The 13646-nt window shown below is 49.7% G+C and overlaps 5 protein-coding genes across 5 annotated transcripts; 4 read left to right on the forward strand and 1 right to left on the reverse strand.

Moving 5' to 3' along the window:
- Window positions 1-713: 713 nt before the first annotated feature.
- PHATR_2089 (predicted protein) lies at window positions 714-2114 on the forward strand (the record flags this gene model as incomplete). The annotated part of the gene is made up of 2 exons (XM_002185734.1): window positions 714-1435; window positions 1490-2114. Coding segments are annotated over 2 exons (1347 nt in total), but the record flags the coding sequence as incomplete, so codon positions are not given.
- Window positions 2115-5944: 3830 nt separating this feature from the next.
- On the forward strand, window positions 5945-6430 carry PHATR_13395 (predicted protein; the record flags this gene model as incomplete). The annotated part of the gene is made up of 1 exon (XM_002185735.1): window positions 5945-6430. A coding segment is annotated over one exon (486 nt), but the record flags the coding sequence as incomplete, so codon positions are not given.
- Window positions 6431-7070: 640 nt separating this feature from the next.
- Window positions 7071-8640, reverse strand: PHATR_46888 (predicted protein; the record flags this gene model as incomplete). Its single annotated transcript, XM_002185902.1, has 1 exon — window positions 7071-8640. The coding sequence occupies exon 1, from the start codon at window positions 8478-8480 to the stop codon at window positions 7071-7073; it is 1410 nt and encodes a 469-aa protein (XP_002185938.1). The 5' UTR covers window positions 8481-8640.
- A 412-nt stretch (window positions 8641-9052) lies between these two features.
- PHATR_46889 (predicted protein) lies at window positions 9053-10421 on the forward strand. The gene has a single exon (XM_002185736.1). The coding sequence runs from the start codon at window positions 9326-9328 to the stop codon at window positions 10334-10336; it is 1011 nt and encodes a 336-aa protein (XP_002185772.1). The 5' UTR covers window positions 9053-9325; the 3' UTR covers window positions 10337-10421.
- An 875-nt stretch (window positions 10422-11296) lies between these two features.
- Window positions 11297-12248, forward strand: PHATR_46890 (predicted protein; the record flags this gene model as incomplete). Its single annotated transcript, XM_002185737.1, has 2 exons — window positions 11297-11480; window positions 11659-12248. 2 exons carry the CDS (start codon window positions 11297-11299, stop codon window positions 12246-12248), a joined length of 774 nt encoding a protein of 257 aa, XP_002185773.1.
- Between the last annotated feature and the right edge of the window lie 1398 nt (window positions 12249-13646).

The following is a 13646-nucleotide window of genomic DNA, read 5'->3' on the forward strand; positions in this document are numbered from 1 at the left end:
AATGTAACATATCTGGAACAGTCAACGCAGTGTAAAAGTATACACGCCCTTCATGTTTGCTAGATCGATTTCCTTTGAATTCAATCGGGGTTAGGGTTGCCATCCAAAATGTCGCCCAGATACCTATTTTGCTCAATTTCGGTTGCGCCATGCAATTGTCAAACAATGCGTGTTGCATCGAGAAGCCTCATCGATCAAAGTAACGCCTGAGAAGAGCGATTTGTTTCAAGGAGAAATCGTGAATGCGCCATTCCTACTGCTGCATGGTTGTTGTTCCTTCTTGTCTTATGCTCAAGTCGGTGACTTCACTCCGGCCTGCTTTCACTTCCTTGCCTTTGCACCAATCACTGCCGTCTCAGCGAGTGGTGTCTTCTTATCCTAAAGTAGCCGTTGCCTTACAGCATCGTTGGTGCAAGCCGAGGGCGGCACCATCATTTTCCGCCCACAAAAATATGGCAGCAGACGAGTTTGGCGACGATGGTTTTCTAGCTGACTTTGATCTCGATCAAGCCGTCGCGCAGGCCACACCATCCACTATTTTTAACACGACAGCCACCACTGTTGACAGTCCGTCCAAGTTCGCCACCTTTGTGGCCAATGATCTCAAGCTGAACTCTGTCAAACGTCGCAAGTTTGTTTCGCTTACTTCTATTAGTGGTTTTAGTACCACTAGCTTGGGGTCTACTTGCGATAGTGCTCCTGTTGACGAAGCAAGCTTGACCAAAACACTGCAAGACTACTTTGGCTACCCCGCTTTTCGCCCGGGACAGTTCCCAGTTATAGAGGTGGTCTTACAAGGCCGTGATGCGGCAGTATTCTGGGCTACCGGCTCGGGTAAGAGTCTCAACTACCAAATCCCAGCCCTCCATACGGACACGGTGGCAATCGTAGTCAGTCCCCTCATTTCCCTCATGCAAGATCAAACACACAAACTCAATTTTTTGTCGGCGTCCTCCGCTAGTGGCACGCAGAAACCCGTGGCGACATTCTTAGGGTCATCCCAAACCGATCCCGACGAGGAAGCCAAGGCACTCCGCGGTGAATACAATTTGATCTACGTCACGCCCGAAAAGCTAGTCACCAGCGAATTTCTGCAGGCTCTAGAGAAATTGCACAAAGATTACAAGCCGATTCGACTCATTGCGATTGACGAATCTCACTGCGTATCGGAATGGGGGCACGACTTTCGTCCCAGCTTTCGCTCGGTGGGCCCGTCGCTCCGCACACACGACGTCCTACGTCAGATCCCCCTACTGGCCCTGACGGCCACCGCGGTACCCCGGGTGCAGGAGGATATCCTTACTTCTTTACAAATGGAAAATCCCTTGGTAGTGCGGCAGTCTTTTGATCGGACCAATTTAGAAATTATTGTCAAACCAAAATCGACGGGCGGGACTGGCAGTATCCCTAGCGCATTCCAATCGCTCTTGGCAGAGTGGCAGTCTTTGTCTACAAGTAGTAGCAGCAGCAACCGAGTAGCTTTGCAAAGCACAATTGTATACGCGCCCACTCGTTCCCAAGTTGACAATATTGCGTCCTACTTGCAAACGCATGCTCCGTCAAACGTTCGCATTGAGGCTTACCACGCGGGGATGAACGCAGAAGACAGGACGACGGCGCACCGGAACTTTTTGACCGGCGTCACGACCGTAATCGTAGCCACTGTCGCGTTCGGTATGGGCATTGGCAAGCCCGATACGCGACGGGTCATTCATTTTGGACCACCCAAAACGTTAGAGGAGTACTACCAGCAAATCGGGCGTGCGGGACGTGACGGTCTGCCCGCGACCTGCATTTTGTACGTCGCGAGTAGCGATTTGGACAGATACCAGTCAGACTTTTACCTAGGGGGCTTGCATGGGAAAGCGAAGGAGGCCACATTGGAGAGTATGGAGGCCATGAAACGATTTTCTTTGGACGCGGAAACCTGTCGACGCAAACAACTGCTACTCTATTTTAATGAGGAACCTGCATTCGGGGACCGCTGCGGTACTTGTGATGTTTGCAAGAGTGTCGAAAAGTACGGAGATGATGCCCAGCGTGACTTCGGCGGCGAAGCGAGAATTGTTTTGCACGCTGTTGACGCTTTGAATCAACAAAGCATGTCTCAAATTCTGCTATTGTTGGCTGATGGTGCTACACTGGAAACGCACCGCTACAAACGAAATCGTAGCCCGTCGTCGGTGAAAGCGACGATAGATTCTCTGAAGTCCAAGTTGGTCACAAAACGTCCAGCAGCTTTGTATCGGGAGCTCATTCCATTGCTGGCCCAGAAGAAATACATTGTAGGAATTAGCAAGACTGTGGACACAAATGGCTTCAGGAGAACTTATACGGTTTTTGAGGAGACCACGCTTGGTCGCTCCGTCCGAGAGACGTTAGGACCTGTCCTATTGCCGGTTCCTGAATCTATTCGCGAACAAGAGCAAAAGGATGAGGAAAAACGTAAGCATGTCCTGAAGCAACTGGAAGACAATGGTGTGAGGATCGACAAGCTTCCGCAAAGGGAGGTGGAAGAAGGCGATGGTGAAGTCATCCGCGCGTACTCTACGTGGTATTCCTATCTCGAGAGGCTTCGTCACAACGAAAGACACGACCGCGTTGAAGAGCTCGAGTCTCTTCTTGGTGCTATTGAAAAATGGCGATTGGAGACAGCCGTCTACTACCAGACATCTCCCTCTGCTGTTTTAGCGGAGCATGTCATGCTTTTTATCGCTTACACCGCTGCCACATGTCAACCTGGTATAAAGATGGACAATTCGTCCCTAGTAGCTGCTGGTGTTCGTGCCCGTTCGTTGGACCAGCTTGTATCCGTTCTGGGTGAATGGGCCGATCGTGTCCAACCAAAAGCACTTGCTGTCTCTGTAGACAGCGCAAAGATGGTGTTTGAAGGCGGCATATTTACGCCGACCGCACCGTGGCAATACGCCGTGTATAAGCCGAACAAGAAGACAGGGCTGGCTTCCTGGGAATCAAGCTACAATCGTTTCGTGGAGGGCGAGAGTCCCCAGGCTATTGCCTTGTTACCGGTGAGTGGTAAATCCGTTCAAGTGCAGACTGTTATAGGTCACATCATGGAGGGACTGATGCAGGGACGCGGAGTTGATCTCCAACGTATCGCCTGTATTCTTCCGCCGCCTACACAACACGAGTGGCAACAACTCGAAGAGGCCGAGCGATGTCAAGGCATGGACCCTGTCGGTGACCCTAACTCGTCAGGACCAGGCGGTGAAAAGTTTACTATGACTGCCTTTTTGCGTCCCATTATAGGGGAAAATGCTCCATACAGCGAACGATCTGAGGAGGAAAGGAAAAGGTTTTCGTATTGGTGCGACCTCTTGAAGTGGTACCTCCTTTTCAGGCGTATTGGGTACACACCATCTTTCTCTCCAACAGATGAATAGACTATTGTATAAATTGTACCCTATAATCTATATTGGACCGATTATTGATTCCCAATGAACCGTTTTATGTAACATTTTTGCGCAGTCCATCTGGTCAGCATAGCTCACAGTGATTTTAAAATAAGCTCTTCTTTATCAAATGGCTATTAGGAAGTTATGGAAAAGTTAGTTTGGACTTTTGTCACAAATTAAAAAAATGAGAAAAATACCGGTACCAGTTTAGGTGCGATTATGAGCCGCCGTTTTGTAACAGGTTATGTTGCCTATTTTTCTTCGTCAGAGACCCTCTCCTTTGTCAATGTCAAACAACTCTTTAGGCAAGGTAGGAACATTTGCAATAAACAATTCTATAGCATGAGAACGCCAGTTAAACACGACAAAAACGCTTTCGGTGATTGGTTTCGTTTTCCGTGAGATATATACAATTAAGTGCACGAAAGGCTCTTTCAGTTCCTTTTATTTTGCCTGCTATTTTCGACAGATCACTGTTACAAGCCAGTTTGAAGACAAAGACAACATCTAGAACGGCCCAAGACTATTAAAATAAGCTTTCACAATGTCAGGCATCCCGGATTGAAAGTGTACTATTGCCGAAAATGTTTGGAATGATGCTGAGGGAACGGCAAACCTACCAGATATAATGGCGTTTGAAAAATTTAGTGAAACCGAGAGAAAGGACCATATCATCCAGATGCGCACCCGTCGCCTTGCTGCAAAGATATATACAACCCCATCCAAATCACCAGTGCCTGCAATGGCATCACTTTCTACACTTGAAAAGACTACTCCCAGTTTTTGTACACAAGAAAGTTTCGATATGAAAGGCATGCAAACACAAGCAAGCTCTCGAAAGAGGGCCATGAGTATGAAGGCAAGCAGAGGAACCAGTGCAACCTACACTGTGCAGAACACTATCAAACAACGGAGAACATGCAAACAAAAAGAGTATGATAACACAATGGTTGTAATACAGACAAACAAAGAGAGAGAATGTATGAAAGCAGCCACTTCTTGATTAGCAGTATCTCCAACAAAGCGTGGGCCCCTTGTAAGAATCCCCAAAGAGATTTATAATTTGGTTTAAGGGGCATTTGCCAGTTATTTGCAGCTGGAGCAAGCCACCAAAACTACGCCAAAAACGCATTGGTCAGGTGACAGTTGCAGCAATTCAACACATGTCACCAGCAACCATTGAAGCAATTGAGAAAAGCATCCACAACTGGTACACAAAAGAGGCAAAGACAATGCGCAATTTAGGTAAAAGACATAAGGTAGGAAGCAATACAATACAACATATGCTGTTCTGTTAATGGAATGATGCCTCATTATTGAAATGTGGTTCTCTGTACTATTGATTGTTGGTTTACATCCAATATGCTAATTCTTCAAGAATTTAACTAGCAATTATCGAGGCACAAAATTTTCTTGTAACAGGAAAAAAGGCTTGGTGCAATAATGAGCCGCTTGGGTTTCAAAATCACGTAGAAATATGTACCGGTCTACGTGTTACGCCCTAAATCGCACCTAAACTGGTAAGTAGCGGAGTGTCTTGACTGTGAACAAGACTCTAGCTAGGACACGATATTAGTTGGGCTTCCTCGATTCAAAACAGGCAAGAACCGATCTTCTTGACTGTTAGCATGCAAGCTGATGTGCTCTCGACTGTAAATCGCTTCCATGCAGAATTCTCAGACTTCGTCTACGTGTATCATTTCAGATTACCTTTCATATTGGTTCACCTGCTTCTTGTCAGTTGCTAACAGTAAGGTGACACGAGACTTCTTGAGTCATGACAAGCCCTGAAGACTACTGTTCTCAGAATTTGCCACCGGAGATCGTAGAAAAGCTAGAAGCTGGAGCCTTCCGAAGCCTTTGTGAACATCTCCAACTACACAGTGATGCAGTCCAGAACATTGACCTCATGGCGCTTTCTGGGTTTTGCCGGAATTGCCTCGCCAAGGTAAGCCGACGACATGCTCCGTTTATTTATCTGTTCTTGCTGTTGAGGTCAGGCATCGTAATTGCACAGCGATGCTAAATCTATGCATACTTGATCCTCCTCACAGTGGATGGTGTTGGAAGCGCGACGATTGGTGGACGGGGGAAATGTCGCAGCACATGCCGATGATTGCACTACCAAAGTCTCTCCCGTACAAGCTCTGAACGCATTTGGATACGAAGAAGCCGCTCAACATATCTACGGTATGACGTATGGGGATTGGAAAGATCGGCATCAGAAAAAGGCAACAGCCGAGCAAAGGGAAAAGTATAACGCCAGTATGTCGATTCAAGCGAAACATGACAAGACACTCTTGGCGACACGCGCCGACCCGGCAACCGTGATCCCCACTCAAACTAATCCCAAGACTTTGTCGGCTCTATCGAATGTATGTTGTCAGGATATCGAAGAAGTGGTGGCGTCAGAGTTGCATGATGCCACCTCGGAAAATCCTCTTCCTCGGCCAGCGAAGGGCACGAGAGAAGTTGGTCCGTTTCAAATTCCCCCATTGCCATCTATAGCAGCAATCGCGGTTGCACCGAAGATTGGAATCTTGACTGTTAGTGATCGGGCGGCAAATAATGAATATGTCACAGGAGACTTGTCGGGCCCGGCGGTAGCGGAATCTATTCACACTGTCTTTGCCGATTCGCTTCATCCCGAAATAATCTCCGCCATTGTACCCGACGACACGAAAGCCATTCAAGACCAAATTGTTGCGTGGTCCGACGGAAATATGGATTTAATTTTGACGACTGGCGGAACAGGCATGAGTGCAAGGGATATAACGCCCGAAGCGACCCGTTCTGTGGTGGACCAGGAGTGCCCCGCCCTTATGGCCTTTGTTACGACAGAATGTTCGAGATTACAGCCGTTGGCTTGCCTTTCCCGAGGGACCGCAGGCCTTCGTGGTAACTGTTTAATTGCCAATCTCCCAGGTAATCCCAAGGGTGCCCAGGAAGTAGTGCCGATATTATTGCCTTTATTGATGCATGCACTGGTAGATATTCGCAGCGAAGCGCAATGATCGGCAAGATTTATAATAACTATAGTAGCAACCATTTGGCCTGCTCAAAAATTTTCTATACCTCTATTCACCCTATCGGTTTATTCTCTGTATTCACAGTCAGTCTAGCCTGCCGAAGCTCCATTACTTGTTATACTTGGCAGGCTCCAAAGGTTCCTTGGCCGACAACGCATGCGAATATCGCGTGAAAAAGGCAGATTGTCTCGTCCTCTTGTCGCGTTCGTGGTGTGTGCGAGTAATGCAGGGTTTTTAGGGAGACACAAAACGATTCTTCGCGAAACAAGGCTTGTGTTTCGATCCTTACGGCCATTTTTATTCCCTACAACGTGCCCTTACAAGCGTTTTGGACGACCCCCGTGTGTTTGGTCGTATCTAAAACAGCCTCTACAAGATTCCAAAGACACAAGACTTTCTCCACAAGTGTCGGAAAAGACGATGTCTCGAGAGACGCTCCATTTTTTGTGATTTTTTTTTCAGAGTCCATCAATATTCATTAGTTTCTTTTTTTTTTTTTTTTTTGTTTGTTTTGACTCTTTTCTCAATCGGTTTCCAAATAAAAAAAGGGCTCGTCTCGATGGTTTTTGATTCTCACACAAAACATAAACCGCGAATCTTTGGCCTTGTCCCTGCGTTGGGCGACCTATTCCTTGCCCGCGTCAGCATCGGCACCATCGCCATCCTTCTTGCGAACCCATGTATTTTGTGCGAGTATTTTTTGCACGTGGACGCGACCGGGGTTGTATCCCCGGCCGCGTCCGCGTCCACGGTAACTGTAGGAACGTCCAGCAAAGGCGGTTTGCACCAGCGGCGAGGGATGCCCGACCGCCGCTTGTGCGGTTTCGTCGCCGCCGTGTTCGCTCGCGTCGGCCCCCGACTCGGCGGGTGGACCACCGCGTCCCGGGAAACGCCCTCGACCACCGAAACGATCCCGGCCGCGAGGAGTCCCACGGCCGCGGTAGGACGGCTGGTAGCCGGGTTCATCGTAATAACCTTGATCGTAGTAGCCGTGATGATTGTCGTAGGCGTAAGATTGGTTGGAATGGCCTCCGTCACCCGGATGGTGATGGTCCAGGCGTAGGCGTTTGTGGCCGCCGTCGTCAAATCCACGGCCAGCACCACCACCACCGCGGCTTCCTTCGAACCCACGACCGCTACCCCGCCCTCGTCCAGCAGGGAGAAAATCGTGTTCCTCCGGTTGAATGTAATCGTCGCGTTCACGCCGCTGTCCCGACGCGTGTCCCACGGCGCGTCCACCGCGGGGACTCGGACCGGTTCCCCGTCCAAGGCCTCTCCCATCGTCACGGCGACGCAAAGGAGCGTCGGGGGTGCCGCCACGGGGACCGCCCCGTCCGCCACTTCGGCGGCCATCGTTGGAGCGTCCCGGTGTCAATCGATCAAAGGCGCGGCCCCGGTCATCCCGACGGGGAGCGCCGTTGGCTTCGCGGGGCGTACGACTGAGGCTGTTGTTGTTGTTGTTGTTCGCACTGCTGTTGTTGTGATTGTTGTTGGGTGGTTGACTTTTACGACCGCTACCAGTCTTTGCAGAAGCACCGGTTGCTGTAGTGCTAGTAGCGGTAGCACGATCCTTGGCGGGAGGGGCGCGACGCGAAGGAGCGGGGGCTGCTTCATTTTTAGCTCGACCTTGGCGTGACGCGCCCAGCGCTCCCGACATGGTAAGGGCGTTGCGTCCGGACGATTGAATCTTGGTGACGCGTCCGTTGTCTATATCGGCATGATCCTCTACCGGAGTCTCTACTGGTGTCGTTGCGGCATCCAGCGATTGCAGAAATTCCGTAATCGCGCGACGGACGTTTTGGGCCGTCGCGGGGGGACAAAAGTCCATATCCATTTCCAACATTTCCTGATACGCGTCTTCCGCAGTCTTTTGGTTCGACACCATAATGACGAGGTACTCGACCAATTCCTTCACGTCTTCTTCGTCTTCCGGACCTCCCGGTGTCATGAAACTGCGCAAACGCGTTTGCAACGTGTCCGCTTCCGCGTCCGTGAGTTTGCGCGTCGCCGTCGTCGGACCCACCCTGGCCGTCATGGTACCCACCAATCCGCAGTGCTTGTGAAGAATACGTAACGACAAACGATGCCGTTGTTTATTACGTTTTGGGTAACGAGGTGAAAGAGAAAAGTGTTTTGTTCCTTTGCTACCAACCAATGTGCCTTGGTGGATTGTTGGAAGTCTGAGGAGGCTCTGGGCCAAAGGAGTGACAGTGAATCGTAGCGTGGGGAGGGGGTCGGACAACGCGGAGGGGTGTGTGGAATGCCGGTGTATTTTTGTTACGGCAGCGTTGGTCCTCGACGATGGTCGATTCGTACTTGGGGTAGTAATAGTGGCCAGCAGACAGACGGGAAAGAATAGTCACATATAGGCGAGCGTACTTACATTGCTTGCCGGTACAGGGGGGGTTCGAAGTTTCGAACTCACTGTCAATCCGCGAACCCCCTTCGGTCCGGTTCGTCGGAACGAGTTCGGAGCATCCGATCAAAGATAAACCGTACCTACCCACAGTCACTCCCTCACATAACCCAACCTATCAATGACAACCACCACCCAGGGTCTCTCCGTCATAAGCAACATGTTGGACCTCAAGGGTCATTCGAACCAAACGAGCAGATGGTATATGTGTGCTTCAAGTACTAAACTGCGATATACTGCAATATACTGTACTGTATCGTACCGTACCCCGCGAACGTGCCTCGGGAGGGAAGAGTACGGTTGGCATGATCGCGGGACGTTATTGTGCCGGGTTCACGCGAGCGACTAGTAGAGGCTGGTGTTATATTGCTTTACCTTTACTTTGCTAGACACTGGAGCACTCCGGAGTATGCGATTGCTCGGGGCATTCGTTGGAGCATCAAAAGCTGTCGGATACCTCCACCATGCCGAACAGCTACACCATCTACACGTTGAGTTTGGAGGGAGGATGCTACTACGTGGGGAGTACTTCGCGTACAATGTCCGAACGATTCCAGGAACACCAGGCCGGGACAGGTTCTAGCTGGACACGACTGCACCCTCCCATTAAGATACGGAAATCGTACCGGTACCACGGACCAAGTCCCGGATTGGAAGAAGACCGGGAAGTATACGAGCTCATGAAAGACGTGGGCATTGACAAGGTACGCGGCGGACAGTTTGTGCAATTGATCTTCACGGAAGAAACAAAACGTTCTCTACAGCGGACTCTCCGTCATTCCGTTGGTGCTTGTATGCGATGCGGTCGACAAGGGCACGTCATCTTGGCTTGTCGTGCGGTGACCGATCTTTACGGTACGGTCATACCACGCCCAAGCGAGACTAACCGCTCCACCCACAAGTCGGAGGTCCGGTCAACGGTCACTCAGAAACCAAGGGCGCGTACGGTGAATTCCAAAACGTGTGCACGCTGTGGACGGTCTAGCCACGACGAAAATCGGTGTTACGCCACGACACATAGCAGCGGCCGAGTGCTGGAGTCAGAAGAAAACGAGATGGAGCCGATGCCCCGGCGAGCGGTCGCTCAAAAGCCGAGGGCGCGCAAGGTGGATTCCAAAACGTGTGCACGCTGTGGACGGTCTACCCACGACGAAAGTCGATGTTACGCCACGACACATAGCAGCGGTCGAGTGCTGGAGTCAGAAGAAGACGAGATGGAGCCGATGCCCCGGCGAGCGGTCGCTCAAAAGCCGAGGGCGCGTACGGTGAATTCCAAAACGTGTGCACGCTGTGGACGATCTACCCACGACGAAAGTCGATGTTACGCCACGACACATAGCAGCGGTCGAGTGCTGGAGTCGGAAGAAGACGAAAGTGACGACGAAGATTTCTTTTGCAGTCGATGCGGCCGCAGTGGTCATGATGCGGAGGAATGCTACGCGAGAAGCGACGCGAATGGCCGAAGATTATGGTAGGTCCGCAACAGTTTTATAGATTCTTGGTGACCGGCACTCTTAAAGTTAGTTGACGCCAATATTATTAAACCTTTTTTGGAAACGCAAAACCAACTGGGTGGGCAACTGTTACTGCAGGCCGAAGTCTAGTATCAGACGACTTACTCAATTCGTGCTGTTCCACCACAAAGTTGACCAACAAAATGTCAGGGCAGCGCAAAGCGCTTTTAGAAGTCTTTACAGTAGCTACAAAGATGAAATTTGATTTGGTACTTTCACTTCTGCGTGTACGAAATTGCTCACCGTAAATGGGCTCACACTGGACTGAAATCCATCTCACCGTCCAAATATTGGAATATCATTGATACAATTCTTCTGATCTGCAGCTGGAAGAAGACGAGACTTCCTCGAAGGTAACGGATTGATTGGATAGTATGCATAAACTCCGTGATGAACAGCACTCACAAATTGCTTTCACACAAGTCGATGGTCAGATGCTACGTTCCAATGGGGCGGGGCCTGTCTCCAATATTTTCACAGTTTCCACGGGGTCAGTAGGAACGAAGTCGTTTCCTCTGACTGACAGGATTCCTCTATTAGCCGACACAACCATACGCTCGTAGACTTTTGTCGGAAAATTACAGTCAATGAGTCACGGTCCTCCAGAAACTCATCTTGAAGCTTCACAGCCAGCGTCCTTTTTATTTCCTTAGTTCTCGAAAATGATATTTTCGAATTCGCGGATTGAGGTTCAAGCCAAAATTATACATATTACAGCATCCGAAAAAAAGACCGACTACGTCTACTATCAACTACCTTTGACCTACCTATTCCATTGACGATTTTTCGACGCCGGGGTCATTTGGAGCGTGGATGTTGGAGCAGATGGTTGGCGCACCGTACCCCGAATGAGAAGGCGAGGCGGCACCGATCAGATCCCTCGAATACAAGCAACCGCAGGTACATTACTATCAAAAGTAAATGACTGCAATCACGATACCGTTTGGCGCCAGCTTCAGAAGGGCCAACTACGCCGTCTCGTTATACTTAGAGGGTTCTTTTTTGGCGATCAAGAAAACAATTTGCTCAGCGCGGAGTTTGGTTTTATTGACAGGAAATGCTTCCGAAAAGAAAGCGTTAATAGTTGATAGATCGTCAAACTCAAGTAAGGTTTGCATATTGCACAACATTTGGCTGTCGTGCACTTCGCCGAAGTGTATGGCTACCGAAACGAAGAGACCTGGTCGCGCTTTTGTCTTTCGTTGTAGGTGATAAGCGAAGGCAAACCACGGTGATGCCTCAAATATATGTACTACAGCTGGAGCACGGATGTTACTACGTAGGGAGCACCACGCGGGCCCTGTCGCAACGATTCCAGGAACACCAAGCCGGAAATGGCTCAAGCTGGACTGAGCTCCATCCTCCTGTTCGACTAGTTGAATCTATTAGGTACGATGAAGAGGATCTGCGGCTAGAAGAAGACAAGATCACCTACAAGCTCATGGAAAAGTATGGAGTGGATAAGGTGCGCGGCGGACAGTTTGCACGGTCAGTATTCACGCAAGAACAACAATTCTCGCTGCAGCAGACACTACGGCACTCTATTGGTGCTTGCCTACGATGCGGAAGGCCCACGCATTACGCCTCAGATTGCAGCGAATTGACCGACATTCACGGCACAACTATAAAGATCTCCTACACGTTCGAACGATCTTGCCCGATAAACTCGTCTACTGGAAACAGCAACGTACCATTCTGTCCTTCGACTCCAACGATTGCGGAAGTCAGTCAATCTCTTGCCAGCACTCCAACAACGCCAGCTTTTGATTCAGACCCGTGTGCACGCTGTGGGCGGTCCACACACGACGACAGTGAATGTGACGCATTGACAGATATTCACGGGAGTCTCTGTGATGACGAAGACAATGTCTAACTGTAAGCCGCCAGCGCAACAACGAAGTCCAACCACCACTTCGTTGGCATTCGCGTAGAGCACAAGGAAAGCATGTGTATCACTTCCTGAGCAAAGTAGTGAGGGTATGTATACTTTGCTCTGTACCGTGGCTTGGATTCAACAAGCACTGATATGTTATGATCGCTCTTCATACTGTTTGCGCAAGCACTCGCCTCCTATTAAAACTGCGTGGATTCAAATTCAGCGCTTAGATGCGTACGACCTTGAAGCTAAGGAGATTGATTCTGTGCTTTGCGGCGGCAAGCACAGTGTTCTATGCTGAAACTGTACTGGCTCATGGGGGGGCCGACTCCATTTTACGCACTGTTCTACATATCATAGACTGCGGTTTCACTGGGACTGCTGCCTGCTTCAGCCCGTGCCGCTATATTCGTCCCAATTTTGACAATCCAGACGCAAAGGGTCGCGGAACTGTTTGGGAGTTTCGATAGATTCTTATACAACATGAACTGCCCAATGAAGAGACAATGAGTTAGATTACTTGGCCCTTATTACATCAAGGAAGGTAACGCAGATCGCAGCCCTAGCTTCGCACTACTTATACCAATTGCTCCAGTACGCGCAGAAGTGGAGAGTATCTTGTACACTCACTCTGAACAATCGAGGGATAGCGGAGCTTCATGTAACATCTTGCTCCTTCATTAGACGACCTTTCCATTCCTTCTTACTGTCAATGCACTGCTATATAAATCTGTCCAGTAACTTTGGTTAACTGTAAGCTACAAAAGGAAGCGCTTGAAAAATGAGTAGGCACACTTGACAAAGGTTATCCTTGACCTTTTCCGCGGACAATCCTCCACATCAAAGTCATTTTGCCCGACGAAAGTCGCTGCTGCTCTACGAAATATACTTATGAGGAACCTAGCAAACACTGAATTATCCCCTACGCCGGCACATTATTGGGGAAAGCTATCTTATGACCGAAGAACGCAGCAACTCCCCCACGTCAAGTTCAAAAGAGTTCAGGATGCTAGCTTTGCGTCAACGCCGTTGCGGCAGGAGGCGAGTACACCGGCAGGTTATGGACAGGCCAGTCGAGAGGAAAAGGATTATTTTGTATGAAAGAATGGGGACTAAAAACTTTGCTTTCGGCAGAAGCTGGGGGCGGTGCAGAGGATACACGAAGGGCTAAGGGCGGTGTTGCTTCGACGCGAGAACTGATGTAAGCCGAGCCAATGATCGCGTTTCAGCTGCGGCTCATGGTGAGGATGTGACAGCCGGGCCCTTGGTAGGAGCATCGTGCGCCGAACAGTTGCTTTTTCTCCTTGACAACCAGGAGTCACACAAGTCTATAGTACTGATATTAAGTGACGACGAAAACATTAGTTTCGGGGTGATGCTGAATCGACCATCCGC

This window comes from Phaeodactylum tricornutum, chromosome 11, assembly GCF_000150955.2.
Source record: "Phaeodactylum tricornutum CCAP 1055/1 chromosome 11, complete sequence".
NCBI classification, from domain to species: Eukaryota; Bacillariophyta; class Bacillariophyceae; order Surirellales; family Neidiaceae; genus Phaeodactylum; species Phaeodactylum tricornutum.